This window comes from Gracilinanus agilis, chromosome 5, assembly GCF_016433145.1.
Source record: "Gracilinanus agilis isolate LMUSP501 chromosome 5, AgileGrace, whole genome shotgun sequence".
NCBI classification, from domain to species: Eukaryota; Metazoa; Chordata; class Mammalia; order Didelphimorphia; family Didelphidae; genus Gracilinanus; species Gracilinanus agilis.
In genome coordinates, this window is record NC_058134.1 from 306,262,322 (window position 1) to 306,286,806 (window position 24,485).

The 24,485-nt window shown below is 62.6% G+C and overlaps 1 protein-coding gene across 1 annotated transcript in view; it reads right to left on the reverse strand.

The window, feature by feature from the left end:
• SBF1 (SET binding factor 1) overlaps nucleotides 1-21,404 on the reverse strand; it is a 27,798-nt gene extending 6,394 nt beyond the window's left edge. Inside the window, exons 1-37 of the mRNA XM_044679290.1 lie at nucleotides 21,294-21,404; nucleotides 19,026-19,175; nucleotides 18,342-18,479; nucleotides 18,104-18,241; nucleotides 17,889-17,999; nucleotides 17,180-17,285; nucleotides 16,764-16,896; nucleotides 16,553-16,661; nucleotides 16,020-16,133; nucleotides 15,789-15,866; nucleotides 15,555-15,668; nucleotides 15,337-15,465; nucleotides 15,151-15,249; nucleotides 14,865-15,069; nucleotides 14,654-14,766; nucleotides 14,417-14,566; nucleotides 14,269-14,337; nucleotides 13,825-13,989; nucleotides 13,400-13,680; nucleotides 13,139-13,311; nucleotides 12,980-13,053; nucleotides 12,680-12,875; nucleotides 12,322-12,449; nucleotides 9,327-9,505; nucleotides 9,019-9,158; nucleotides 8,668-8,875; nucleotides 6,042-6,238; nucleotides 5,688-5,828; nucleotides 4,428-4,505; nucleotides 3,882-4,069; nucleotides 3,614-3,793; nucleotides 2,898-2,999; nucleotides 2,618-2,803; nucleotides 2,421-2,547; nucleotides 2,201-2,331; nucleotides 1,886-2,116; nucleotides 118-225 (exon numbers count right to left, since the gene is read on the reverse strand). Coding sequence (XP_044535225.1) covers nucleotides 118-225; nucleotides 1,886-2,116; nucleotides 2,201-2,331; nucleotides 2,421-2,547; nucleotides 2,618-2,803; nucleotides 2,898-2,999; nucleotides 3,614-3,793; nucleotides 3,882-4,069; nucleotides 4,428-4,505; nucleotides 5,688-5,828; nucleotides 6,042-6,238; nucleotides 8,668-8,875; nucleotides 9,019-9,158; nucleotides 9,327-9,505; nucleotides 12,322-12,449; nucleotides 12,680-12,875; nucleotides 12,980-13,053; nucleotides 13,139-13,311; nucleotides 13,400-13,680; nucleotides 13,825-13,989; nucleotides 14,269-14,337; nucleotides 14,417-14,566; nucleotides 14,654-14,766; nucleotides 14,865-15,069; nucleotides 15,151-15,249; nucleotides 15,337-15,465; nucleotides 15,555-15,668; nucleotides 15,789-15,866; nucleotides 16,020-16,133; nucleotides 16,553-16,661; nucleotides 16,764-16,896; nucleotides 17,180-17,285; nucleotides 17,889-17,999; nucleotides 18,104-18,241; nucleotides 18,342-18,479; nucleotides 19,026-19,175; nucleotides 21,294-21,404 — 5,280 coding nt within the window. The remainder of the gene's footprint in view (nucleotides 1-117; nucleotides 226-1,885; nucleotides 2,117-2,200; nucleotides 2,332-2,420; nucleotides 2,548-2,617; nucleotides 2,804-2,897; nucleotides 3,000-3,613; nucleotides 3,794-3,881; nucleotides 4,070-4,427; nucleotides 4,506-5,687; nucleotides 5,829-6,041; nucleotides 6,239-8,667; nucleotides 8,876-9,018; nucleotides 9,159-9,326; nucleotides 9,506-12,321; nucleotides 12,450-12,679; nucleotides 12,876-12,979; nucleotides 13,054-13,138; nucleotides 13,312-13,399; nucleotides 13,681-13,824; nucleotides 13,990-14,268; nucleotides 14,338-14,416; nucleotides 14,567-14,653; nucleotides 14,767-14,864; nucleotides 15,070-15,150; nucleotides 15,250-15,336; nucleotides 15,466-15,554; nucleotides 15,669-15,788; nucleotides 15,867-16,019; nucleotides 16,134-16,552; nucleotides 16,662-16,763; nucleotides 16,897-17,179; nucleotides 17,286-17,888; nucleotides 18,000-18,103; nucleotides 18,242-18,341; nucleotides 18,480-19,025; nucleotides 19,176-21,293) is intronic.
• Nucleotides 21,405-24,485: the final 3,081 nt, after the last annotated feature.

A 24,485-nucleotide genomic window follows, 5' to 3' on the forward strand; every position in this document is an offset into this window, starting at 1 on the left:
GGTGGGACACGCTGGACATGAGCAGGGAGCTGGGGGTGCTCTGTGGGCAGGAGAGAGGCCGGGCCTCAGCGGGGCTGCGGCCCCCTCCCCACCCCCCCTGCCTCCCCTCCCCCTTACCCGCCCGTCCTGTCGGGCCTCGCTGCGCTGGGCTGCCTTCACTCGGTCCCACGTTTCCTTCCAACGCTCCGAGGGCCGGCCCAGCTCCGTCTCCAGCCGCTGCAGCTCCTGGGAAGAGAGGGTTCGTTGGGGGGAGGGAGGGGAAAGCTGGGGGCCCCCTCTGGCCCCCCAGAGAGAAAAGGGTGAAGCCCCTTCTGGGCCACCCATGCCCCGTGGTGCAGTGACCCCGGGGCTTTGGGGAGCCTCCTGGTGGTGAGGCCCGTGAGCTCGGGGCCCCAACAGAAAAGGGGGCCGGGCGGAGCACCAGGCGTCTCCTCGTCCTCTGCCACGTCCAGACGGAGGGGTGCCGAGGCAGCCGAGCAGGGGCTGTTGGGGAAGCGGAACAGCCGTTCTCCCGACTCCCTGCCTGGGCTCTCGTGGGCCGGGAAGGCCGGAGAGGCAGAGCCCAAAAGACTGGCACCGGCTGGGGCGGACAAGAAAGGCTCCGGAGGGGTCAGGGAGCTGCAGACCCCGGCATGTGCCAATGACCGCAGGCGCACCTCCAGCCTCTCCGGCCTAACCTCGAGCCCTCTCCTGACCATCCCTCCGGCGGACCCCAGAATCTATCTGAGGGGGCGGCGGAGCACGGCGACCCCCGTGCCTCCTCTCACACGCACTCCCCGCCGGCAGCAGCCCGATCCACGTTTGGCTTCCTCGGTGCCCCCGATGCCCCCGTGCTCTCCAGACACCAGGACCCCCAGCCCTTCTCTAGTCTCACTCCAGCTCTTCAAAGCTTTCAAAGCCGAGGTGCCCAGGACTGGGGCAACTAGGTGGTACAGTGGTTAGAGCGACTCATCAGACACTTGTAGCTGTGTGACCCTGGACAAGTCAATTCACCCTGTTGGTCTCAGTTTCCTCCTCTGTCAGATGAGTTGGAGAAGGAAATGGCGAAAGCCTCCGGGATCTTGCCAAGAGGACCCCACACGGGGTCAGACGTGACAGAACAAGCCGGGCCTGGACCCAACGGCCCGATGGGGTCTGACTGAGGGAGCCTCACGGCAGCCGGCCATCTCCAGGCTACCTTCACCTCTCGAGTTTCCCGCCCGCCATCCGGGCCTCCTGAGCCCTCGGGGCCACTCACTGACTGGCAGCCGTCCCAGAAACGCCTGGAGGCGCCCCTCTGCAGCCCCCCAGCCTTCCCCAGCACCAGCGGTGTCACCGAGGATGTGGAGGGGAGTCCCCCGGCGCCGGCGCTGCTATTCCTGCGGCTCCTCCTGCCCGCCTGCAGGCCAGAACCTCCAACTAGAGGCCCCAGGATGGTGCTTCCCCCGGCCTTCGGGGTCTGGTCCCCTCCCGTACCGGCTCGCCGTGCACAGCCCTCACTGCGGCCCCCCAGGGATCTCACCCGTTGGTGGGGTCTGACCCCGATAAAGGGGGTGCGCCTGGCCTCCGACACAGCCTGCACAGCTCAGACTTCTCTCGGGGGCTTCAGAGAGCTCGAGACCACGGTGGTCGCCTCTCCTCTGCCACCCTCCCCGTGCCCAATCCGCTGCCTCGGGCATGGCTCCTTCGCCAGGCCCCCATCTCTCCCTCCTCGTCTCCTCTCACTCGCCTCTGAGTGCGTCCTTGGGGCCTTTTTCCTGGAAAGTGGTGCCACCCCCCTTCGGGGCCCCCCAGTGCTGCCTCTCCTAGGCCAGATGCCCTCCCATTGCCGGGGTCTCTGCCCGGGGAACCCCCTCGGCCTGCGGAAGACACGGCCGGGAGGGCCGGGCCAGGGGCCGGCACGAACCTCCAGCAGGCGCGAGATGGCGTCGGGTTGGGCCCGCAGACGGCTGTCATAGCACGGCCAGATGACGCGGCGCCTGCTCTGGGGGGCCCCGCCGTCGGGCCGCTCCTCCTCCAGGGGCTCGGGGGGGCCCTGCGCCAGTTCCCAGTCGTAGGGGGGGCCCTCGGCCAGGGTCTCGCGGGTGTAGAAGTCCCAGACCTTCAGGTTGGACACGTTGCTGTAGGGACGCAGCACCTGGGCGGGGGAGGAGGCGGGCGGGCGGCTGAGTCGGCCTGCGGGCCCCGGGCCGGGCTACCCCCGGCACCCCGCGGCCCTCACCTCGGTGTCCTCGGGGGCGTACATGTAGTTGTAGAACACGGGTGTCTTCTTGCTCAGCCTGTCCACGTACTCCCACACGGACTTGCACGCCTGCTGGCTCTTCCTCTCGCCCTTCTCCTCATACAGCAGGCCTGGGGGAGGGTCCAGAGTTCAGACCCGCGGGGTGCTCCCCTCCCCCAGCCGCACCCCCTCCCCCGCCCCGGGCCACCCCCAGCCTCACCCAGCTCGATGCGCTCGTAGTCGGAGTCCAGCAGGAAGGTGCGGAAGCGGTGCGACACGTGGTGGTAGCTGAGGAACTTGAGGTAGAACTGGCTGAACTCAAACTCCATGGGGAACTGGGAGTGCACCTGGGGGGGCAGGGCTGGGTCACGGCCGGCCCCCCCCCCAGCAGCCCCACCCCCACCCCCCGCTGCCTACCTGGTGCACACAGTCCAGGAACTGCAGGAAGATGGGGGCGAAGCCGCTGCTCTGGCCGGCCAGCGTGTGGGCGCCGCGGTGTGTGAAGCGATGTCCGAAGGACAGCCACTCCTTCTCCACCAGGAGCCGGAAGCCCTCCAGGGTGCGGTAGTAAGGGTCCGAGAGCAGCTGGACCAAGGACACCACCTGCCCCCCCGCCCCAGTCAGGGCGTCAGACCACACACGCATGTGCACACATGCACATGGCACACACACGCAGGGCTCACGCGCACCCCGTTACCTGTGTGGTGATGTCCCAGCCGTCTTCCAGGCTCACGAGGACGGAGGAGCCCGAGTCCAGCAGTTCCACCACCAGCACGGACACCTGCAGCAGCTTATGAATCTGGGGAAGGCGGGCGGAGGCGTTGGCCGCGCCGTGGGTCCCCCCACCCCCCGACGCCTCCCTGCCCCAAGACTCCTTTCTGGGTCTCCCCCTCCCCACAGCCCTCCTCCACCCGAGCCAGCTGCGGCCCGCCTGGGCAGACAGAAGCCCCCGTCTAGCCCTGGGTCTGTCGTGGCTGCCACCTAAGTAAATCTCTCATCTCCCAGACAGGAAGCTTGGGGTACCCCTGGCTGTTCCCTTCACCCCCACACCTGAGCACCCCAGGGAGAGGTCACCCAGCTATGGAGAGTGATGCGCCCAAATGTTCTCCAGGCAGTCATCGGGTACAATTTGCACCCCAAACCTTCAGAGGCAAACCTTTCTTGCTCAGGAGGGGGGCAGGCCAGACAAGGGGTGGTGGTCACCCCCTCTCCCTGCCCCAGGCGCCTTCCTGAGACAGTGCAGGGACCAAGGCCGGCCTCCCCGTTTCTTTGGCTTCCTCCCTGATCTCCCGCCCTCCCAAAGCCCCCCCCCCCGGCGCTGCTCGGCCCGCTCGTCCTGCCTTCTGTCTCACGGCTTCAGAGTGGGAGGGGTGGGGAGAGGCCCTTCCCGCCCAGCCCCCCTCCCTGGCCAACCTGGCTCAGCCACTCGGACTCCTCGAGCAAGCGCAGGTAGGAGGTCGGGCTCTGCTCTCCCGCCAGGCAGCCGGGCACGCACGCCTTCAGGAGCTTCTTGAAGCTGGCCTTGACCTGCCTCACTTCAAACACCTCGATGGGCACCAGCTCCCACTGCTGGAGGGGGTCCGGCCTCACGCCCTGCGCGGCGGGGAGGGGATGTGAGGGGTCAGACGGGCGCCAGGTGCGGCCCAGCCCCCTCCCCACCGCCCCGACCCCCCACGGTCACCTTGAGCTGGGCCTTGTCTCCGATGATGTAGAGGGCCGCCCGCTGGGGCCGCAGGAAGCCTGGCTCGGAGGGGGCCCCGTTGGGCTGGGGGGGCCCCAGCAGATCCTTGCCCGCTAACCTGGAGCCCACGTCCACGCCCAGGTTGGAGGCTCCGCTGCGCCCGCTTGCCCGGATGCTGCCCCACTTCCCTGCAGGGAGAGAGCGGGGGTGAGCGGGCCGGTGGCCGGGGGAGGCCGCTCACTACTTACCTCGGAGGCGGGCAGACTCCCGGTCCCCCTTGGGGGAGGGTCCAACTAGGGCCCCAGTGAATGCTCGGGGTGAGGGCCGCGAGGCCCAGAGTTAGTGCTGGGGCAGGAGGGGAGGAGGCGCCTCCGAGCGAGGGCCGGCAGCGAGTCTCTGGCGGGCAGACGGGCGGCACGTGAGAGCCGGGCCGCGGGCGGTCGGTGCTGCGGGTCAGGCTCAGTGAGGGTCCGAGAGAGGGAGTGAGTTAATGGCCTGGGGCAGTGAGGGGACACAGGCAGAGTTAGTGCCCGGGGCTTACGGTACCTCGGGGCGCGCTCCGTCTGGTGACTGACGCTGTCGTGGGGTTGGATAGAGTAGTGACCCTGGCCCTGGGACTGGGTGCTGAGGGGGCACAGCACAAAGACAAGACTCAGGCGCCGGCCCTGCCGCGGCCAACGCCTGGCCAGGCCGGGAGGCCGGGAAGGAGAGCTGCCCTTCCATCTCCCCCCCAGACCGCCGCCACGAGGCCCTGCTGCCCGCACACTGTGGCTCCTCGGGGAAGGCCGTCACGGGCTTGGAGAGCTGCCTCAACCCCTCGCCTGGACCGTTAACTCCTGGGGCAGGCGGGGGCCTTCCTGCCCAGCTCTCGGACAGACTACCCCGAGGTCCGAGCCTCTGGCCTCTGCTTGCATGAACAGGCAGCAGGCTGGGAGACGGGAAAGGCGACAAAGCCTCCACGGAGGCCCCCCGGGGGTGCCGTCTTCCCTCCAAACTCAACTGGCCGAACAAGGCGGCCCAGGAGGGTTTCAGGAGACACTCGGCTGAGTCCAGAAGTGGGGGACGGGGCAGGGATTTGAAGGCATTAACCAGAACCAGCCTCAGGGCGTGTGGAACTGGCCAGCCCCCCAAATGTGTCCCTCTGACCCCCAGACCTGCCCACCGAGCTCTGCACCTGCTCACCACCTTCTCTCGCCCCAACTCTGCTCAAGTGCCCGCAAGCTCTCCGGCACCCCCGACCCCCTCTTGGTACTGTCCTCCGCGGGCCCACTCGAGGGTCTCCCAGTCAGCTCACACTGGCTCCCCCGTGTCGCTCCCAGACACCCTGTAGCTGGCCGTGGTTGGCCCCTCGAGCAGCGCCCCGTTCTGAGGGACGGGAGCGCCCTCTGTTCTGACACGACCCACGGCGCACCCCGACCCGGGATGAGCCAAACAAGAACAAGCCAAAGCGACAGGGACGGACGGCAGCTGCCCTCGCACGGTGGGGCTAACCACTGGGCTAGATCACAAAAGGGCGCGTGTCCTCTGACCGTCTCCCCCGCTCCATACGCAGCTACAGGGTGCCCGGCCCAGTGCTGGGGGGACAGCGTGCCCCGGAGAGGCCGCTCTAGCTCAGCTTCAGCCCGAGGGCCCAGGCGGTCACCCAGACCCCCCTGAGCTTTGCCTCGCCCCGTTCTGGCGCACACCCCAAACTACCTCACGGGACCACCGCCCGAGCACCTACTGTGTGCGGGGGGCCCCGGGTGTGGGGCAGGGACGGCGGGGGCGGCCCCACACCAAGGTGGCCCGAGGGCCCCGGGCACTCACCGTGACTGGCCATGTGCACAGACGAGAAGCCGCTGAGCGTGTTGCGCCCGGAAGCAGCGTCGGCGTGGCGGGGCATGGCGCTCACCACCGCCTGGAGGTACTTCTCCTGTTCCAGGCTGCTGGAGTCGGCCTGCGACTGACCTGGGTGGGGGATGGCATTCGGGTTGGCGGGCGAGGACATCCCTGGGGCCCCTGGCAGCCTTGGGCACTGGGTCCGGTGCCCCCCACCCTGGAGTCCTCTGGGCTGCCCCGTTACACACAAGGAAGGCCAGTTGGCTCGCAGCCCCGGGGGTGGGATGCTGAGGCACAGGAGGGGGAGGAGGCTGAGAAGAGCCAGGGTGGGCAGCCAGTCACCTGGGGATGGGGCGTTCTGAGCCTTGAAGAGGCCCACCACGCCTTTGCCGTGCAGCCCCCCCGAGCGCAGCAGCACCGCCTTAGACCGGCCACTCCGCCAGCACACGACAGGGAAGCGATTCTGCCGATAGCAGCGGGAGATACGCTGCAGGGTGTTGTCCTGGATGCTCTGGGGGACAATCAACAGCCCCGGGTAGCTGGAAACCAAGAAGAATGGGGGGCTTGGGGCTGGACTGGCTGGGATGCCCGTCCTCCTGGGCCACCTCTGCTGGCTCCCCTCACACTTCCCAACTCTACCCTCTGGGCCCTGGTGGGCTCCCCAGGCGGGACTGTGCACTGTGAGGAGGAGGAGGAGGACGGCACAGTAGGGATCGCTTGTGTCATCAAGTTAAGGAGTCCTGGAAGCTGGGAGCACAGCATCTCCCAGGCCACCCACCCCTCCTAGGCACAGCCCTCATATCAGACCATAGTCCGGCCCTGGAACGTCCAGCCAATGACCTTTGTCTTCCCCTATGTCGCCCCAGGACTAGAGAGCCCCCCAACAAGCTAGAGAATAGTAATTTCTCCCAGAAATCCTCACATCTCAAGGCTAAGTGCAAAGCTCTCCACCTTTCAGAATCCAGGGCAGCTTGGAGGGGCTTTGGTCCCAGGAGTCCCTGCCCCAGACTCTCCTCTCTGAGATTTCCAAGGTTCCCCGACCAGCCCTGCTGCCTGTCCTGATTCCAAAGTGTTAGACGTTCGGTCTAACCTCCTGATCTTCCCCCAAAGCAGACCTCTGGTCCCCGAAGCCCTGCTTATCCTGCCTGGCCACTCAGATGGAAATGCCCAAGGGGGCCTCCAGGGAGGGGAGTCTGAGGCACAGGAGGTCACTTTGGGACAGTTCTCATATGTCCCAAGTTTCCTTTTCACTACTGAAAATCTGCATTGCTTTACATCCCCCTGGGGCCAACTCCTCCTACACCCCCTCTACACCCCACCCCAAGTCTTTTCTTATCTAGATCATCTGAAGTCTCCAGGTCCCTCAACAGGCTTTCACCACACAGTTTCCAGGCCTCCCGACCATTCTGCACCCCTTTTCTGGCATACTCCAGCTTCTCCATGTCCTTGCCTAAAAGGTGGCCCCCAGGCCCAGACTCAGGCACTGGGTCCAGCTGTGGTCTGGCTGGGATAGAAGGGAAAGACAGAAGGCAGCCAAAAGCACTTTGGCTTCTGTGGTTTCCCAGAGGCAAGTAAAATCCCACGAACAGTGATGGTGAGCCTTTCAGAGACCGCACGCCCAAACTGCAACCGGCACGTAGCATGTGAGCCCCCACCTTACCCCAGACAGGGGAGGGACGAAGCGCTCCCATTGGGCGGCTGGGTAGAGGGGTGGGTGATGGGAGAAACGTCCTCAGGCTCACGTGGAGAGGGGAAGGGGAGCAGCCCCCTCTGGCATGCGTTGGCACACCAAAGCAGCCCTAGACCTTTCTCGTGTGAAAAGCTGCCACAGCCTTCTGGTCCCAAACTTGCCACATAATCTTACTGTGATGGCCGGGGCCCTCGGCCCACTTTGTCTGCTCTCACTGTCAACATTCCCTTCTCTTCCTAGCCCTGCTGATGACCGAACAGGCCAAACGCCATAATGGTGCCCTGTGCCCCTGATCTGGCCTTGCTGGGTCACTGTGATGCCTGCCTGTGGCTGCTAAAGTCCCTGAGCCACACTGATAGAGAAGAAGGGAGAGAAGGGAGGAAGGAGGGAAGGAAGAGAAGGCAGGAGGGAGGGAAAGAGGGGGAGGAGGGAGAGAGGGAAGGAGGAAAGGAAGGAAGGCTTCATTAAGAACCCTGGTGTCACATTCTGTGCTAATTGCTTCTTCTCTCTGGATCCTCACAACCTAGGAAGAAGATGGGAACTCTAACCCCCATTTTAGTTGAAGCAACGGGCAGACAAATGTCTGAGGCCACGTTTGAATTCCTGTGGCCCCACAGGCCTCCCAAGTGGTGGTGGCCATCAAGGGACAGGATATGGGCCTCTTGAGCTTTCCCAAGGCAGAGATCAGTTGGGTACAGGCTAAGGCAGTGGTCACTGCCCTACATCTGTGTCACTGGCAGGGGATGCACCAACCTCCAGCACCATGGTTCCTGTCAGCCCATGGACTGTGGCCCCTCTTTCTGCCAAGACCTCTTAGGTGTCTCTGCCCAGCCCTGAGGCGTCCCCTGGGCTCCAGCCTCCCTGGGCTGGCCCCTTCTACCTTTCTTATTTCCCCTAATGGACATCTTCCCAGTCCTCCCCCCACCTCCACCACGGCCTATTAATGGCCAAATTCTGCCCACTTTGTCTTTGCAGACGCTCTTAAACCTGCCTCGTGACCCCAACCTACGCCTGCCTCATTCAAACCCCTGGAACCTTTCCCAGGACCACAGGAATCCCTCCTCTAGAGGGTTTTCACTGGCACCTGGGAGAGAGAATGGATTCGGGAGCTGGTTCTGGGGCTTCCTCCATGTGGGGCCCGGGCACTAGGCCTTAGTTCCTTCATGCATCCTTCTGGTCCCAACCATGTAGCTGGTTCAGAAGCCCCTGGTTTCTGTCTCGGACCCTTCACCTTCCACGCCACTGAGGCTGACCTTAGAGCTTGGCGCCTCTGCTCACCTGCGGCAGATGGCATACATTCGGTTGACAGGGGTGACCCTGAAGGGCTCAGACTTGGCACGGCTCAGGCTGCTGCTCAGGGTGCCCAGGCCCAGGCGCTGGTAGTCTCGGCAACACGCCCGCTCCACGAGGCTGTTCATGGTCAGCCTATCTGAGGGCTTCAGCGCCAAGGCGGGCGTCAGCGTGCTGGGCTCCAGCTCCTCAGACACTGGGGGGTAGAGAGCAGGGTCACGGCCACACAGAGGGAAAGGACCGAGGCCTGCAGAATGAGGGGACCAGCGGAGACACCACGGCAGGGGCCCTTCCCCACTAGCCCCAGGAACCTGAGCATCTGCTACCCTCCCCACAGACCTGAGATCTCATCCTCCTGGTCCTCGGGGGGCACAGGCTGGCCCCGCTGCTCCCAGCTTGGGGGATTGTACTTTTTCCGAGTAACATATTGGCGGCCAATAGTCTTCTTGGCGTTTTTCACAAGGTTCCGTGACAGGGTCCTGGCAGTGGAGAAGGTGCAGATAGGTGGCAGGAAGGGTGGGGGACACGCACGCACGCACACCAGGGGGCTAGGAGCCAAAGGTGGGCACGTATCTACTGTGGGGGGTTGGAGGCCAGACCTAAGAACGAGCCTTTTCTGGAGGGCGGGCAAGGGACCAGGGTGGTACCTCAGGGAAGGGCTCTTCTCCTTGGCTGTCCGGGGCTGCCGGCCAGCTGTGTGGATGGAGCCGGCAGTGAAGGCGAATGTCCCTTTGACGTCAGGCGGGTAGCGTAGTTTGTGCAAGTGTTTTCGGAAGACCTCAGCACTCTCTGAGCCCACCTCCTCGTCAAATGCCATCTTCAACAGCTGTGGCAGGAGAATACTTTTAGAGGAGTCAGAGGGCAGGGGCAGGGGCAGGGCCTGGGCTCTTTGGGCCAGGAGGGAAGGAAGGGCACAAGCGGAACACCTGGCACAGCCAGGGAAACCCCAGCCACTAGGGGCACCCAGGGTCCTTCTCAGAATCCTGTCCAAAAACGTCTTTTTGCGGCTAGACATGGTGACCTGCGGGAAGGTTTTGCATGATCGCCTTTGCCGTGGCAATGAAAGAAAGACCAGAGAAACAATGAAGACCTGGGAAAGCAGAACCAAGAAACCCTGACACAAGAGGGTGAACCCAGGCAAAGCCATGATAGCCAAAGGAGGCCCCGATGAGATGAGGAACGAGGTGGGCTGGCACAGGTGCGGAACCCCCCCCCCCCAGGGGAACTGCTTTTCTTTGGAATCCAGACAGCGTCCAAGCCCAAAGATGGCAACAAGACACTAAACCGACAGAGAAGACGGACTGTTCCTCACACGCCTCGTCATCATCCGGCATCTGCTAGATGTCGACACTCTCTGCCTCCTCTTCCCTCCCCAACCCTCTGTCATCTGGTGTCCCACCTCCTCCCTCAACTGATGCTGCTTCTTCAGGCGCCAGATCTAGTGGTCTCTCCTCACAGCCCCTCCTCCTGGCCCTGCTCTCTCCCTCTCCTTTCTCCGAGCACTGGTGACACTGCTCTGGCCTGCTCTCCCTCCCATTGGTCTGGCCACTCTCATCCTAGCTGCCTCTGCCTCCCTTTGGGTGGTGGGTCGGGTCCCTCAAAGCTCTGACTGGCCGGGGACTTCTCTTCTCCATCTCTCCTCATCTGAGGGGTGGCTGGCCAACTTACAAATGCAGGCCCAGTTTTCCAAGATGGTTCAGAGACGCCCCCCTGGATATGGCCCAGAGACTTCTCAAACTTAACCTGCTCAAAGCAGACGAATGGGTTCTGCCCCCAGCGCTCGTCCCCTGTGTTCGGAGGGCCGTATCTTTGCTAACTCCCACATTTGGGCTCTCGTCATTCTTCTTCTCCCTGTTCCCCCATCATTTCCCATATCCAATCTGTTGCCAAATGTCATTGTTTCTGCCTCCACCACCTCTCCCATATCCATGCCCTTCTCTCCACAACTCCCATGGCCACTGCCACCGCCATCTCAGTCCCACAATGGCCTTGATGCTTCGAGACTCCCTACACCAGTCACTTTTCTTAAACAAACACTGGTCCACAGCACTCCCCAACTCAAGAAACTCCACTGGTTCCTGATTGCTAAAAAATAAAATCAGTTTGTGTTTAAAGCCCCAACCAATGTCTGATGAGGCCTGATTCAACATGACTCCCCTCCTTATCCCCTCATGCCTGTGAGGATCCACAGCCCCCTCCTCACCTTCTTCTGGTGGCCCACACTATGTCTACCCCAAACCTTTCCTGAGCCCCCCAAAACCTCTCTGCCTACTTCACAGTTATTCTCCCTACGTGGTGTCTCTCCCAATAGATTTTAGACTTTTTTCACTTTGATCTTTGTGTCACCAGCACACCAACACTGCATCAGTGCATGACGACCCAAGATGTGGCGAGAGGGTGGCAAGTGTGCCCTAGGGAGAGCTGGGAGTCGATAGGTTGGGGCAGGCCAAAACAAAGAAAGCAGAATTTAGTAGGATCTATGGGCACTTGGCCTTCACTCAAATGCATCTCCTCTATCCAGCCAGCTGGATGTTGATCTAGGAAGCATTAATTAAGCACCTACTATGTACCCAGCCCCGTGCCAAGTGCCAGGAGGCATTTCATGCCCAACAGAAACACCAAACCTAGGTGGGGTCAAGTCATCCCTCTGCCCATGCATTCCTGAGCCCCAGTCATACCATGGCTGGGATTTCTGCCCTCCTCAGGGCCTCACCCTCTGCCAGTGGGGAGTGTGGAGACTGTCTCCACAGAAGGATGACTGAGAGATCTTTCATAAGAAATCATCTTCCAGAAGCACAACGTCTGTGTGGTCTGGAGGAAGAAGGCCCCAAGGCCCAGTGGAGAAGCTCACTTTGGAAGGTCTGCCACCAAGCCCTCGGCTGCCCCATGCACAGGAATTTCTCCTTATGGGATGTCCCAGGGAGCTGCTGCTCAGGGATGTCTACGGGGGACTCTTACAATGGGGCAGATGAGGGGAGAGACTAGGCAGCCCCTGAGTAAGGAAAAGAAAGCTTTCACATAAAAGCACAGCAACAGACCATGAGGAGGAGAGTTAGGGAAGGAGACCGGGACAGGTGCCCATTGACTTCTGGCTGGGGTTTGGGTCAGAAGCCTCTGGGGGTGGGGGGGAGCCCTGGCTCTGTGACCTTGGGCAAGTCATCTCCCCTTGGCGTCTGGGCCCTCAGGTTTCTCCTCTATGAAAGGGGACGCTTGGGCCAGGGAGGGGAGGGGGAGAGGACAGGGTTCAGCAGCTGAACTGTGGCCTATGGTGGCAGTAGGGGGCAAAGAGAGGAAGAAGCCTGGTCCAACAAAACAGCAGCAGCCCCCAGATGGAGAGAAAGTAGGGGAGAGGGAGGCCAATGCCATTCCGAACTGCCACCCCCACTCTTCTTTTTTTCTGGGAGAAGGATTTCTGGCTTCCTTCAGACCTTCCCTCCTACCAAGAGTTCATGACTTGCTTTTAAAACACCAGTGGCTCTCCAGGGGCAGGCCACCACCCCCAGATGCCCTCTCTCCACCTGCCAGGAGCGGGCATTTACAAGGTGGCCTCTCAGCGGCCCTGCCACATGGAACTAAGGGGCCCAGCCCAGGAGACATGGGCCTGGCACGAGGCTGTTGGCCCTTGGGGAGCAAGATTCGAACCTGGAATGTACAAGAGCGGAGCTGCAGCCCATCCTGCAGGAACTGGTCCATGTGAGCCTGGACGCTGATTCGCTTCTCCTTGGTGAGCGAGGCCACTGGGAAGGACCGGACAACAACCTGTTCCCCCACTGGGGGGGCACGGAGAGTCACAAGGGGTCACAGAGAAGGATCAGGGAGGGAGGGAGAGGAGCAGGAAGGTTCCCCTGGCTGAGGGAGTGGGCTGCACGCATGTGAGAGGAAGGGGCCCCAGAGTGGGCATCCACCCCATCGGGCAAGTGGCTGGCCACAGGAGCACGGGTCAGGCCGGGAGGGCACGTGGGGGAGGGCTCCCAGAGATCTCAGGCATGCAAGTCCTCACCCAGGGGATCTGTGGGCATCCCAGTGAAGATGACCCGGTAGGTGGTAAGGAAGACAGCCCCCTCTGCGGGCAAGAGGGCTGGCCCCCCAACACTGCCCCCAGAGCCTTCCTCCCGTCCGTCAGGTAGAAGATAAACCCGAAGGCCGTCCAGCACACACTCCTCTCCTGGAAGCAGGCTGGGCCGAAGCAGCTTGGGCTGGGGACATGAGAGACGAGGATGGGCTCAGGGGAAGGCCTGGGCCCGCCCGCTGCCCATCTCTCCTCCCTCTCGGTGCCCCCCGGCCCACGGCCAGGCCTCACCTTCTGGATGGGAGGCAGCCTCTTGCTCTCACGGTGTACGGCTTCCAGGGTCTCGATGTGCATCTGGACGATGTCTGCAGGATGGAGGGTGGCCTTAGGCTCTGCCGGCCCCGGGGCCACACCCTGCCCACCTGCCCACTTGTGCCGGCTTGGCCCTACCTGGCACCATGACGTGCAGCCCCTTGAGGTGCTCGCTGGTCACGCCGCTCTCGGTGCACACTTTGTCCACAAAGCGGTTGATGAAGCGCACCACGGCCCCCGCCACGTCCGACGTCTCGGCATCCTCAAAGCCGCTCTCCGTGTCGTAGCTCTCGGCCACGCTGCCCGCCATGCTGTGCCCGGAGGAGGAGGAGGATGGGGTGGCGCCCCGGGCCGGGCCCCCGTGCCCCGCCCGCCCCGTGCCCAGGCCCGTGGCCGCACCTGTTGGTGACGGCGCTGTTGCTCATGCTCTCCAGGTCCCCCAGGCCGGCCCGCTCCCGCAGCAGGCGGCTCTTGCTGCTGTCCAGGGGCAGCAGGAGGTAGCTCATGCGGTTGGCGTAGTGGATGGCCTGGCTGAACACGGTGCTCTCCTCCTTCTGCACCAGCTCCTGCTGCGTGTCCCTGCCCAGCGTGGGCCACAGGCGCCGCTGCTCCGAGGCCACGTCCAGGGCCGACCTCTCCTCCTCCTCCTCCGCTTCCGCCTCCTCCCCGGGGGCGCCGCCCTCTGCGGGGCCCACCTCCCCCTGCCACGGGAACCGCGACCCCTCAGACGGGGGCTCCCGGGGCCGGGGCCCATGTGGGCCGCCCACGCGCTCCGGCTCCACCCGCGCACCCCCGCCCGCTCCTCCGGGGCCCCCCATGCGCACCTTAGCCGAGGGGCCGTCCTCCTCGCTGGCCGGCTCCAGGTACAGGGCCCGGATGTGAGTCTGCACGTCCCCGTAGAACATGGCCTCCCAGAACTGGGGGGTGCTCCACACCACGTGCTCCTGGACGCAGCTGTACGCAAACTGCGTCACCCCGGGGCTCAGCTTCTGCAGAGAGCAGGCCCGGCCCAGAGTCACCCCGAGAGCCCACTGAGGGAGAGGCCTTGACACTCATTCCCGGCCTCCAAGTCAGATGAGAGCGCACGGGAGACTCCCTCCCTCCCACGTGGGGGCGGAGGGGCACTTGGGAGCGCTTTGCCCGATCCCCAATCCGCCTCCTCGCTCCCTGTGTCCGCTGGACGGAGTAATAGAGGCCCGAGAGGAGGGGAGGCACCCCGACACCCGGAGCCAACCTGAGGCGCTTCGAGGCCTCGGCCTGGAACTCACCCGACAGAAGGCGGTGACCAGGGGCAGCAGGGCCGCGGCGATGCCGTGCTCGTCCATCGCGGTGCAGTCCTGGGGAGCACAGGGCGGTCATCGTGCCTGGCATGGGGCGCGAGTGCCCCCGGCCCCCCCCCCCCGGCTGTGCCCTTACCTGCAGGCAGCAGTTCATCATGCGCACCACAAAGTCGAACTGCTGGTGGTCCAGGACGGCCCGGTTCTGCTGGACGTGCAGGTGGAGCTCGCGCGTGAGGCAGCGGCGGGCGGCTCGGCCCTTCAGAGCCCGAAGCACGGCGGGCAGCAACTGGAGGCACGAGGCCATGAGGCTCGGCCTTCCTCCCGGTGCCCCCCTCTGATGGCTGCCCCCCGCCCCAGGCCCAGCCCCTCTCACCTTCTTGGCCTCCAACATTTTCCCCTCGAACACATAAGAGATGCAGTTTCGGACGACTTCGAGCCGCCGGGCGCTGTTGGCGTGGACCACGCCGTTACGCTCCACGATGGCCGCTGGGGAGGCGAGTGGCATCAGCGTCCCCTGCCCACCTGCCCGCCTGCCCAGCCGATCCCCAGCCTCGCCCTGCCCCGCCTCTGGCTCCGGGGCTCACCCATGGGGGGCCCCGAGGGCACGGTGGCCTTCTTCTCCACCCGCACGGCGGGGGGCGCGCCCTGCAGCTTGGCCGTGGCCTGGTCGATGATCCACTGCACGGTGCTCTCGTCCAGGCGTGGGAAGGGGCGCGGGGCCCGCCGCAGGTGGCTGCCCTCTCCCGGCCTCTGGACCTTGTGCATCGCCACGGCGGGGTACGGGTTCTCCTGAGGGGCACAGGGCCGAGGGTCAGCATGCTGGGTGGGCGCCCAAGACCAGGCTGCCCGCCGCCCCCCTCCGGGCCCTACATTCTTATACAGCTGCTCGGCGAGCTCGCGCACGTGGCGCAGGACGCGGTGCGGCTGGTTCTCGTCGGCCCGCATCCTCTTCACCTCGTTGGCCACCAGCTGCAGAGAGGGAGGACAGCAGGGAAGAGGAGGCCCGGCCCCAGGCTCGATCCCCGCCCCCTGCCCCGGGCACGGCCCGGCCCCTACCTCGTCGAACAGGTCAGTGGGCCGGTAGGGGACGCCGCGCTCGGACACGAAGCCGGCGAAGGCCATGCCCTCCAGCACCTTGAGCAGGAAGTCATCCTCTACCAGGCCCCGCTGGCCCAGGAAGGCGGCCTGCGGGAGAAGGACAATGGCTCAGTCAGGGGGTCTGGCCTCTGCCCTGGGCCGGAGGGAGACGGACGGACCCCAGCCACGGAGCTCACCTTGTGGAAGCGGATCACGGGCTCCGGGTGGATGCGCACAATGTGCAGGCACCAGCGATAGCCCTGGAAGAGCTGGGCAAAGAGACGCAGGAACACGGCCCGGAGCTCCTTGTCCTAAGGGAAGCAGGGCCTGAGGGGGGTCCGTGTGGCTCCCTTCTCTCCCTGTCCCCACAGAGACTCGTACCCCCGGGGAGAGCAGGCCCCCAGGCCCCCCGGCTCCCCCACCCCCAGTACCTGCATTTTCAGGGAAGACGAGGAGGCGGTGGGTGGAGGGAAGGCCAGGTCTGCGAGCTCGAGCTCAGGGTCGAGGACCTGCAGAGACAAAGGACCCCGTCCCTGGGCAGGCCGACCACAGGCCTCTCCCTTGAATGAACTGCCCCAGTTGGAGCCGGACGTGCCGTGCATGGCAGAGCCCATGAGGACGGCCCCCCCCGCCCCGCCCCGGCCACCCCGTCTGTCACTCACCATGCAGAGGGCACTGTGAGTCTGGCTGTGCAGGGGCTCGGGGAGGGGGGGGATGTGCACACACTCGGGGACGGTCACCGTCCCCCCATCCAGGTCAGCAATGATCACGTCTAGCTGTGAGCAGGAAGGAGCAGTGGCAGGGCTCAGGGAGGCCCCTGACAAAATGAGCCCCCTTGGCAGGGCCCCCAAGGGAGGTGTGAGGAGCTGGAGAAGGGATGGAGCGTAAGGCGAGGGGAGAGGAGGCCGGATCACGAGAAGAGCCAACACTGTGTGCCGGACGCTGTGCTGGGCGCCTTATCATGATCGTCTCATGGGACCCTGCAGGGGCTGCTATTAGGGCCCTGCTTGGGAGGTGAGCAAACGGGAGGCCACAGGCACACCGCCATGATTTGGCCTGGGACTCCCTGACTCTGGAAGGGGCACCCTGACCACTGGGCCACCCAGCCGTCAGGTCAGTAGGAGGAGGAGAGAGAGCTCTGAGAAGGCCAGGGATGGGGCAGGGATGGGGCAGGGCAGGGCTCTGAATCTCCTACCAGCTCCTGGGTCTCTGCCTGGAACAGGGAGTTGACGCCAATGATGAAAGGGGTCGGGGTACTCAGAACCTCCAGGAGCTGCGCGGGCAGGATGGGCACGTAGGTAAAGCTGTAACAGTTGAGGGGCATCAGAGGAGATCCTGGAGCCAGGGGAGAGGGGCAGGGATGGTGAGGGCGGGCACAGAGCGAAACGGGAAGCGGAGCCTGCTACCTGTATCTGAGGGGGAAGAGGAGGGCGAGCAGGCCCCGGCAAGCATCCGTGAGCCGCTGGTAACTCCGAGACAGGAAGAGGATCTTGTGCTCTGTGAGAGCGGCACAAAACAAGGCCAGCACGTTGGTGATACCTGCGGGCACAGGGCAGGCTCAGGAGGTGCCAGGGGGCAGCGCTAAACCCACTTGACAGCGTTGCCCGGCCTCTCAGTCGGGGGAGGAGGAGCCTTTTCACTGCTGCCCAGCCCCCTCCCGCTTCAGAAAGCTCTCACTGGGGGGTTGGGGGGGCCTTCCTCCTGGCCTCTGCCCTTGCTCTAACCCTCTGGGGCACGCATCTCCCCTCCACTGCTGCTTCTGGCCCTGAGGCCCAGCAGAACGAGGCCCACAGCCTCCCCGGCGCCTTCACCAGGGCCTCACCCAACTGTCGGAAGAGCAGGGCCACACTACAGCAACTGACGGGCAGCGAGTCCGTGAGGGGAGTCTGGATCACCTGCCGGTCACCGGCCCCCAGGGAAATGGTCCTCTAGAGAGAGGGACAGGTCGGGCTCAGCTCCCAGGGCCCCCGGGTGCCAGCCGCCATTCTGACCCTTCCCTCGCTCTACATTCTCCCCCCAGGCGCTGGCCTCTGCCCAAGGCATGGCGTGGCCTGTCCAAATGGGTCCCCAGACCACCGAAGGGCCAAGCCTGGTGTCTCTTGGCTGAACCCAAGGCAGGAGTGGCCCAGCCTGGAGAGAGGGACTGGGACCCCACCCAGGCGGACACGGACAAGTATTAGGGCCCACGGGGGTGGGTGGGGGGAGGAGTAGTCCGTACCGCTCCTTCCTCCACAGAGTCCGGCTGCGCAGGACAGACAGAGAGACACAGTTAGAGACAACGACCCATCAGATAAGGGGGCAGGGAGAGAGACACCCCAAACTGATGGGCAGACAGAGGTGCCCAGGAACTGAGAGGACAGACAGACAGGTGCCCAGAGAATAAGAGAACAGAGAGGCCTGGAAGCAAAAGGGACACAGACAGACCCAGGGAGTCAGAGGCAGACAGGACCCTCAGACAGCGAGGGGGAAGACCGACGGGGACGCTGCAGCTCAGGGGCTTCTCCCCCAACCCTCCCCAAGCCTGGGCCCACCTGGGAGCCCCCAGCGATGGGAATGGTGCAAGTGAGCAGGTTGCCAATGACATTCTCCAGGGCCACGCTCAGCCCTTCCACATGGATGGTATAGATGAGACCAAGGCTGTTCTGCAGAAAATGAGGGGCCGGGGGCCAGGGTTAGGAAAGGGCAGGCAGGCAAGACGTCTTGGCCACTTGGAGCCCCGGCCCACCCAACAGAGCCCCCACCTCACCCGGAACACTTCGGCGTGGTCCAGCCGGGATACCAGCACCAGGGTCTTTGGGGCAAACAGCTGGCTGGGGGGGGCCAGGGCCGAAGGGGAAGGCCTCTCTCCTGCCTCCTCTTCTTCCTCTCCACTGCATGCTGGCGCCTGGGGGCAGGGAGCGAGGGCAGCCTCTAGGGTCACTCCCTCCCGGCCCGCCCACCCTTCCTGAATCCAAGGTCTGTGCCCACCCAGCCCCCACACTGACCTGGGAGGGCTCGACTGGCTCCCAGAAGGTCAGGCAGGCACAGTAATGCCGCTCAGAATTGATGTCAGTGAGAACAGCGATGAAGAAGGTCGGTGGGTTCCGCTCAGGGCACAGCTGCCACCCACTCGGCTGGCAGAACTGGAAAGGAGGGAGGAATTCGAGAGCCACTGGCCCCCCCCCCCCATTGACAAGCCCCAGACGTCACCTGGCAGCTGCAGGTGCTGGGGGCCTGTTGCTCATCTCTAAAATGGGGGCAGCAGCAGCTGCGCTTTCTTACCTCTCTGGGGACTCAGGGCTGTGTAAAGAGGACAGTCTCCAGAGTGGCCCAAAAGACAGGCCTCATGCTGGCAAGGATGCCAGGAAAGGCAATGGGGCAGGAACAGAGCCCTGCCTGCCTGACCTGAGCCCTGGCAGAGCCTGCCCAGACCCTTGTCCTTGCCCCGGTTCAGAGGCCTCCTCTGTAGCTCTGGGCCCAGGCTAGCACCCAGCCTTCGGGGCCTGCTGACTGAGGCCTCCCAGGGAAACTGGCCTGGAGCCTCTGTGCTGGGTGCCAAGGTCCTCACAGCCAGGCCATATGCCACGGTAGGCAGGGAAGGGGGAGGTAGGGGCCTCCCAGCCCCCAGTACTTCATAGCTCTGTCTCGGCAGAGTCCCCCTCTACCCCTGTACCCCACTCCCAACTCACCAGCTCAATTCCTTGAGGAAACGGGTTATCCTCCCAGTCTTTCTCTGGGAAACGCTGCAGGATCTGCCCATGGCCTTCCCCACTCCCTGTGGGCACAAGAGGCCAGCAATCAGAGGCGGGGATCCCACTCAAGGGTCGCAATGCCTTGACCTGTCATTCTTTCTCTGCTACCAGGGGATGCTGGCACTGGGGCTAATACAGGGGCAGAGGAAGGCCACAGAAAGGGGAATGTGCTATGAGAGGGCCTAACAGTAAGTACTTCTGGGTCCCCTGCTGCACCCCATGGGCTGAATCCAGAGGGTAGTGCCTGCCCTCTGGGAGCTCCTAAGCTAATGCAAACAAATGGACAAACAAGTTAGAGACAATAGAAATAGGAGCTTTATATAGCGCCTGCTATGTGCCAGGCACTGCACTCGGTACTTTACGATTTTCTCTTCATTTGAGCTTCACAACAACCCTGTGAGGGAGGCAGTTATATTCCCATTTTACAGATGAGCAAACTGAAGTGAAGAATCTGAAGAAGGGTGGGGATGGGGAAAGGCTTCCTGGACAGGTAGGATTTTAGCTAAGATCTGAAGGAGGCCAGGAAGCAGAAATGAGGAGATGAGGGTAGCCCAAGAAAATGCCAGGAGCCAAGAGATGGACAGCTAGCGTCACTGGGCTGAGGAATACATGTGTCCATGGTGGGGACAGTGATGTCAGAAGTCTGGAAAAGGAGGAGGGGTCCAAAGAGCCTTGAATGAACTCCAAGCAGAAGATTTGCACCACTGGGGTTTACTGTGGGAGAGTGGAGTGTGGGACATGGGCGGTGGTCCTGAACTCCAGGAAAACCACTAAACGGGGGCTGAATAGAGAATGGATCAGAGGAGGGAGAGGTGGAAAGGAGGCCCTGGGCCAGCATGACTCCACAGAATTAAGAATGTGAGGAAGAGGGGAAGGCTTGGGGGGGGGGGGGGAGTAACAAATTCTGTTCTGGACACACTGTGTTTATCACATGGCACCAGTTCAGATTGCCCAAAAGGCAGCTGGAGATCGGGACGGGAAACAGCTGGACTCCCCAAAGGAGCCTCTCTTCAGGCCTCACTCCTGCCACACCTTAGTCCTCACGAGGCTTCCAGAGCTCAGCTGAGATGCCAGTCTCAGCCCTGGGCACCATGCCTCAGCCTTCCCACCCCAGAGTGCAGGAGGCAAGCAGCCCCACCTCTCCTGGGCCCTGGCGGCTCCTAAACCCACAATTTCACCCAAAATAGCCCCGTGTGGAGGCAGGAGGCCAAAAGGCACCCACCCTCCAGCTGCCCAAGGACATTAAGAGAAAGAAGAGGTGAGAAAAACCTGATTCCTGTTCCATTTCTATTCCATGTGGGCATTTACTAAGGGCCTGCCATCCACACGTCCTCAGGGGATGCCTGAGAAGCTTCCTAGCTTGGCCTCTCCCTGCCTCAGCCATAGACAGGCCCAAGGGAAGAGGGAACCCCCCCCCCCAATCTCCTTCTTCAACCTTTGACTAGTTACAGCTGTGGCATCCCCCAGCTCAAGGCTTGGCCCGAATTCGCCCGGTGGCGGCTATCCCCAACACCAGGGCTCTGCAGCAGGCATGAGAGGCTGGGGAAGCGTTCACATCTCCAGCTGTCCACATACATCGGCCCCTCTGTCCCTCCCCGCTCTCTAGCCAGAGGGACCTGGCTCATCTTTTGCCCTGGAATGAGGCTGCCCCACACCAAGGCTTTGTAGTGAAAGGGCAGGCAGAGGGGAGCCTGGCAAGTGCCACCAGAGGGCCACTGTGTGGTCAGGTCATTCTGAACCCAAGCTCAGGATCTTCCCATCCCCAATCTCCTTTCTGGAGAACTCCGACACCTCCGAGGAAGTTAATCCCGAAGTCCAGTGTGCCAGTGACTTAGAAGAAGGAGTGAGCTGTCTGCAGCTGGACCGGCCCTTGGAGCTCATCTGCCTCCCTCCCCACCGCCCCCCAATGGATCATACTCTCTTCTCTCCCTTCCCAGCTGTCCAGCCGGGGGTGAGGGAGGCTCTCCAGTACCACTCTCCTCCACTCCCACCATGGGCCTACGCAGCCCTGAAACACAGGCCCATTCACTGGCTGCCCCAGCAAGGCTGGGAAGAGGCCCAAAGGGTGGGATTTTCTACCTGAAGATTCTCCTCAAGTACATGTGGGTCCCAGAAGCTAGGGTCAGGCCCAGGCAGAAAAGGTGGGAGGCCAGCCCCAGCCTCAGCTCAGGAGGGAGCCCCTGGCTGGCCGGCCAGCACGCTTACTCTCCGGTCCTCAGGGATGGTTATCCCCCGCCCCAAGAAGGCGACCAGAAACCAGTGCATGCCCCAAGTCACAAAGAGGGAGAAGGGCAGAGCCCAGGCACCCACCACCATGCCCCTCACACCCCTGGGCTCAGAACAGCCCTAAGCTGACTCAAGGGGCCCGCAGATTCCCCTGGTGGGGAAGAAAGCCAAAAGGATGGCCAAGAGGCTGAGGGGATCAAAAGCCTGGGCTGGTCTGAAGGCCAGCAGAGAACAGACAAGGCTCCCCCCAAGAAGAGAGCAGAGACACAAATACTCTCAAGAGTCTCTAAGAGATGCCACTTCTGGGAAATGTGGCCGAGCAAGCAGAAATCCCCTCCTTGGCCCCGCCTAAAGAATGAGGGAGGAGTCTGGGGCCCCCACTTTGATGGACCAGGCCCAGGCTGACCCCATCATTCGAGAAAGCCCCAGCACACGGCATCAGCAGGGAAGTCACCCCTAATCTTGGTAAAAGGGAACAGGCCATTTTAGCCCAACATTCTCTTGTTCTCCAAGAGCCCCCCAGGAAGGATGGGAGACTAGAAACAAGACCAAAAAGCCCACCACGAGAAAGGGGCAATGGACTCCGAAAACCTATATTCAAATCCAGCCTCAGACACTTACTAGCTGGGTAACCCCAGACAAGTCACTTAACTTCCGTCTGTCCTGGTTTCCTCATCTGTAAAACGGGGACAGGTTGTGGAAGGGCTCAAATGCGAGGATGTATGTAAAGCATTCCAGTCCTGCCTCTCAGACAACCCCCACAGACCACAAACGAGGGGCTGCCGCTGGGCAACTCCTCAGGGCAGACTCCCCTCTCTGCCGATGAAGTCACAGGGCCTGAGTGTCACCACCAGGCGGCCCTGGGGCAGACGGAGCCAGTGTGGCTGGCACACCCCGGCCCTCCAGGTGCCCAGGCCACTCTCGTTGCCTGGCTGGGGAGGGCAAGGAGAGGGCCCAGAGCCACAGTGCCAAGGGCTGTGACTATATAAGGGCTGTAAGGGCTTCAGGAGGCTGCTCACCAAACCTCAGCTTCCTGCTCCCCTCTTCCTCCTCTGTCTCACCATGAACAGCCCCAGAGGGGGCGGGGGACAACAGTCCTTGACTCCCACACAAGGGCCCCTGATCCTGCTCTTGTTGCTCAGCTGTGACCCTATGGACCATCGCACACCATGGCAGTCTACAGACTTTTCTTGGTAGACACACTGCAGGGGCTTGCCATTTTTTCTCCAGCTCATTTTACAGGGTTAAGTGACTTGCCCAGGGCCACAAAGCTAGTGTCTAAGGCTAAATTTGAACTCAGATCTTCCTGACTCCAGGCCTTATCCATCGTATCTGCTTCTATCCTTGATGGGGTAGGGTACAACGACTAGCCAAAGTGCCTTTCCCAAAGGCACACATGAACAGGGGAGCCAGGGTAGAGGGGAATCGCCAGGGTGACCCTCCCAGGGCCCCGGCAGCTCTCTGACCACAGACTAGATTCCTCGTCCCATCCCACCCTATGGCTCCAGAGAAGGAAGGAGGCCCAAGAGCCCAGGCAGGTGTCACCGATGCTCTCAACAGCACCCTGGGCTGGAGTCATGAGGAGCCAAGGGCCCTGAGCCAGTCAGCAGAGGCTCCTCAAGTCTTGGTTTGATGGCATTTTCTTGGGGATCCTCTCTAGGTTCTGCTTGATATAAGCCAAGACATCTTAATAATCGCCAAACAGCTGAGTCTGTGCCAGTCCCTCACCTGACCCTTACCAGAAGCCTGAGAGCTGGACGCTCTCAATCTCCCCAGATGAGCAGTGACTTGCCCAGGGTCACTCAGCCACAGTGGAACTCAGGACTTCCTGACTCTGGGACCATGCTGTCTGGGGAAACAGGTTTCCCTTCCCCCAGGGGAATTCTGCTCAGGCAGGAGCTGGGCTCGATCCTGGGGTTCTGTAATTTGTCCTTCAGGCCATCTAGAGCACAGCTTCATCCCACCCTGACCCACAAATCCAGCGAGCCCTCTGTCCTCTCCCATGGTTGCCCTTGCACACCATCCTTGTGCCAGGGGATCCCAAGGACTGTCCCAGGGACTCCTCTCTTACTCTTCAGGGAGCCCCCATGGGCATCTTTAAGCAGATCCATCCAGGCCCACTCTGGCCCTGCCCTTCTGTCCTACGTCACATCTCGACCTCAATGCGTCTGCATGGGCCTGGACTACAACACTTCCCCTCACCCAAAGGCCCCACCATCCCCCCAGCCTCCCAGCCTGAAACCTTGGTGGCATCCTGACTGGGCTGGTTAGAAAGCAAGCATTTATCAAGCACCTACTACATTCCAGGCATTGGGCTAAGGGCTGGAGGATGCGAGGAAAAGGCTGCAAGCCAGAGCCTGCCCTCGAGGGCCTTCCAGTCTCACTGGAGAGCTGACCTGCGCCCACTCTGCCCAAAGGAATGCTGGACAGGATGACTGGAGGTAACTAACGATCAGAGGGAAGGCCCGGTGTCAGGGACCCTCTTGCATGCAAACCTCTAATGGCCGGCCTCTTCTGCCTTCACAGCTCTCCACTCATGGGTGCCTCCACCTCCAGGAAGCCTGGCCTCATCCCGTCTTGTTGGGTCCCGTTGACAGCGTCCTCCCACCCAGGCTCCCGCCCAAAGTCTCTGCCCATTCCGAGAATGACTTCCTCAAAGCACAGATCTGACCATCTCATTCTCCAGCCTCGACTTCAGTGCCCGCTACAGCCTCCAGGGCAAAATGGAAACTTGTCTGTTTGGCTGGGGAGGCCCTCACAGTCTGGCGTGGCCCCCTGCAACCTTTCCAGCCTCCCTGAGCTTCCACCCTTCCACATTCTGCCATCTGGCCTCATTGGCATCTCTGCCTCCTCACAGCCCTCCTGTCTCCATGCCAGGCATGCTTGCCTGCTGCTCCCTCCTCACCTCTTCCTTCAAGACATAGATCAAGCCACTTCTTTTAGGAGAATCCCTTCTTGACCCTCCCTCTCAAGACTATGCATCCCCAATGGCCTGGTTTTGACTGACATTCATGGCCCAGGAGCCCCCGTTACCCCTACTCTGGTCCTGCTTCCAGCCCGGTCCTCACCGTCAGCATAAGAGAGGTGGCGCATGGAGAAGAGACCATTCTCACTGAAGAAGGAGAGATGGGAGACCACCCTGACCACTGCAGACCCCAAACCCAAGAGCCT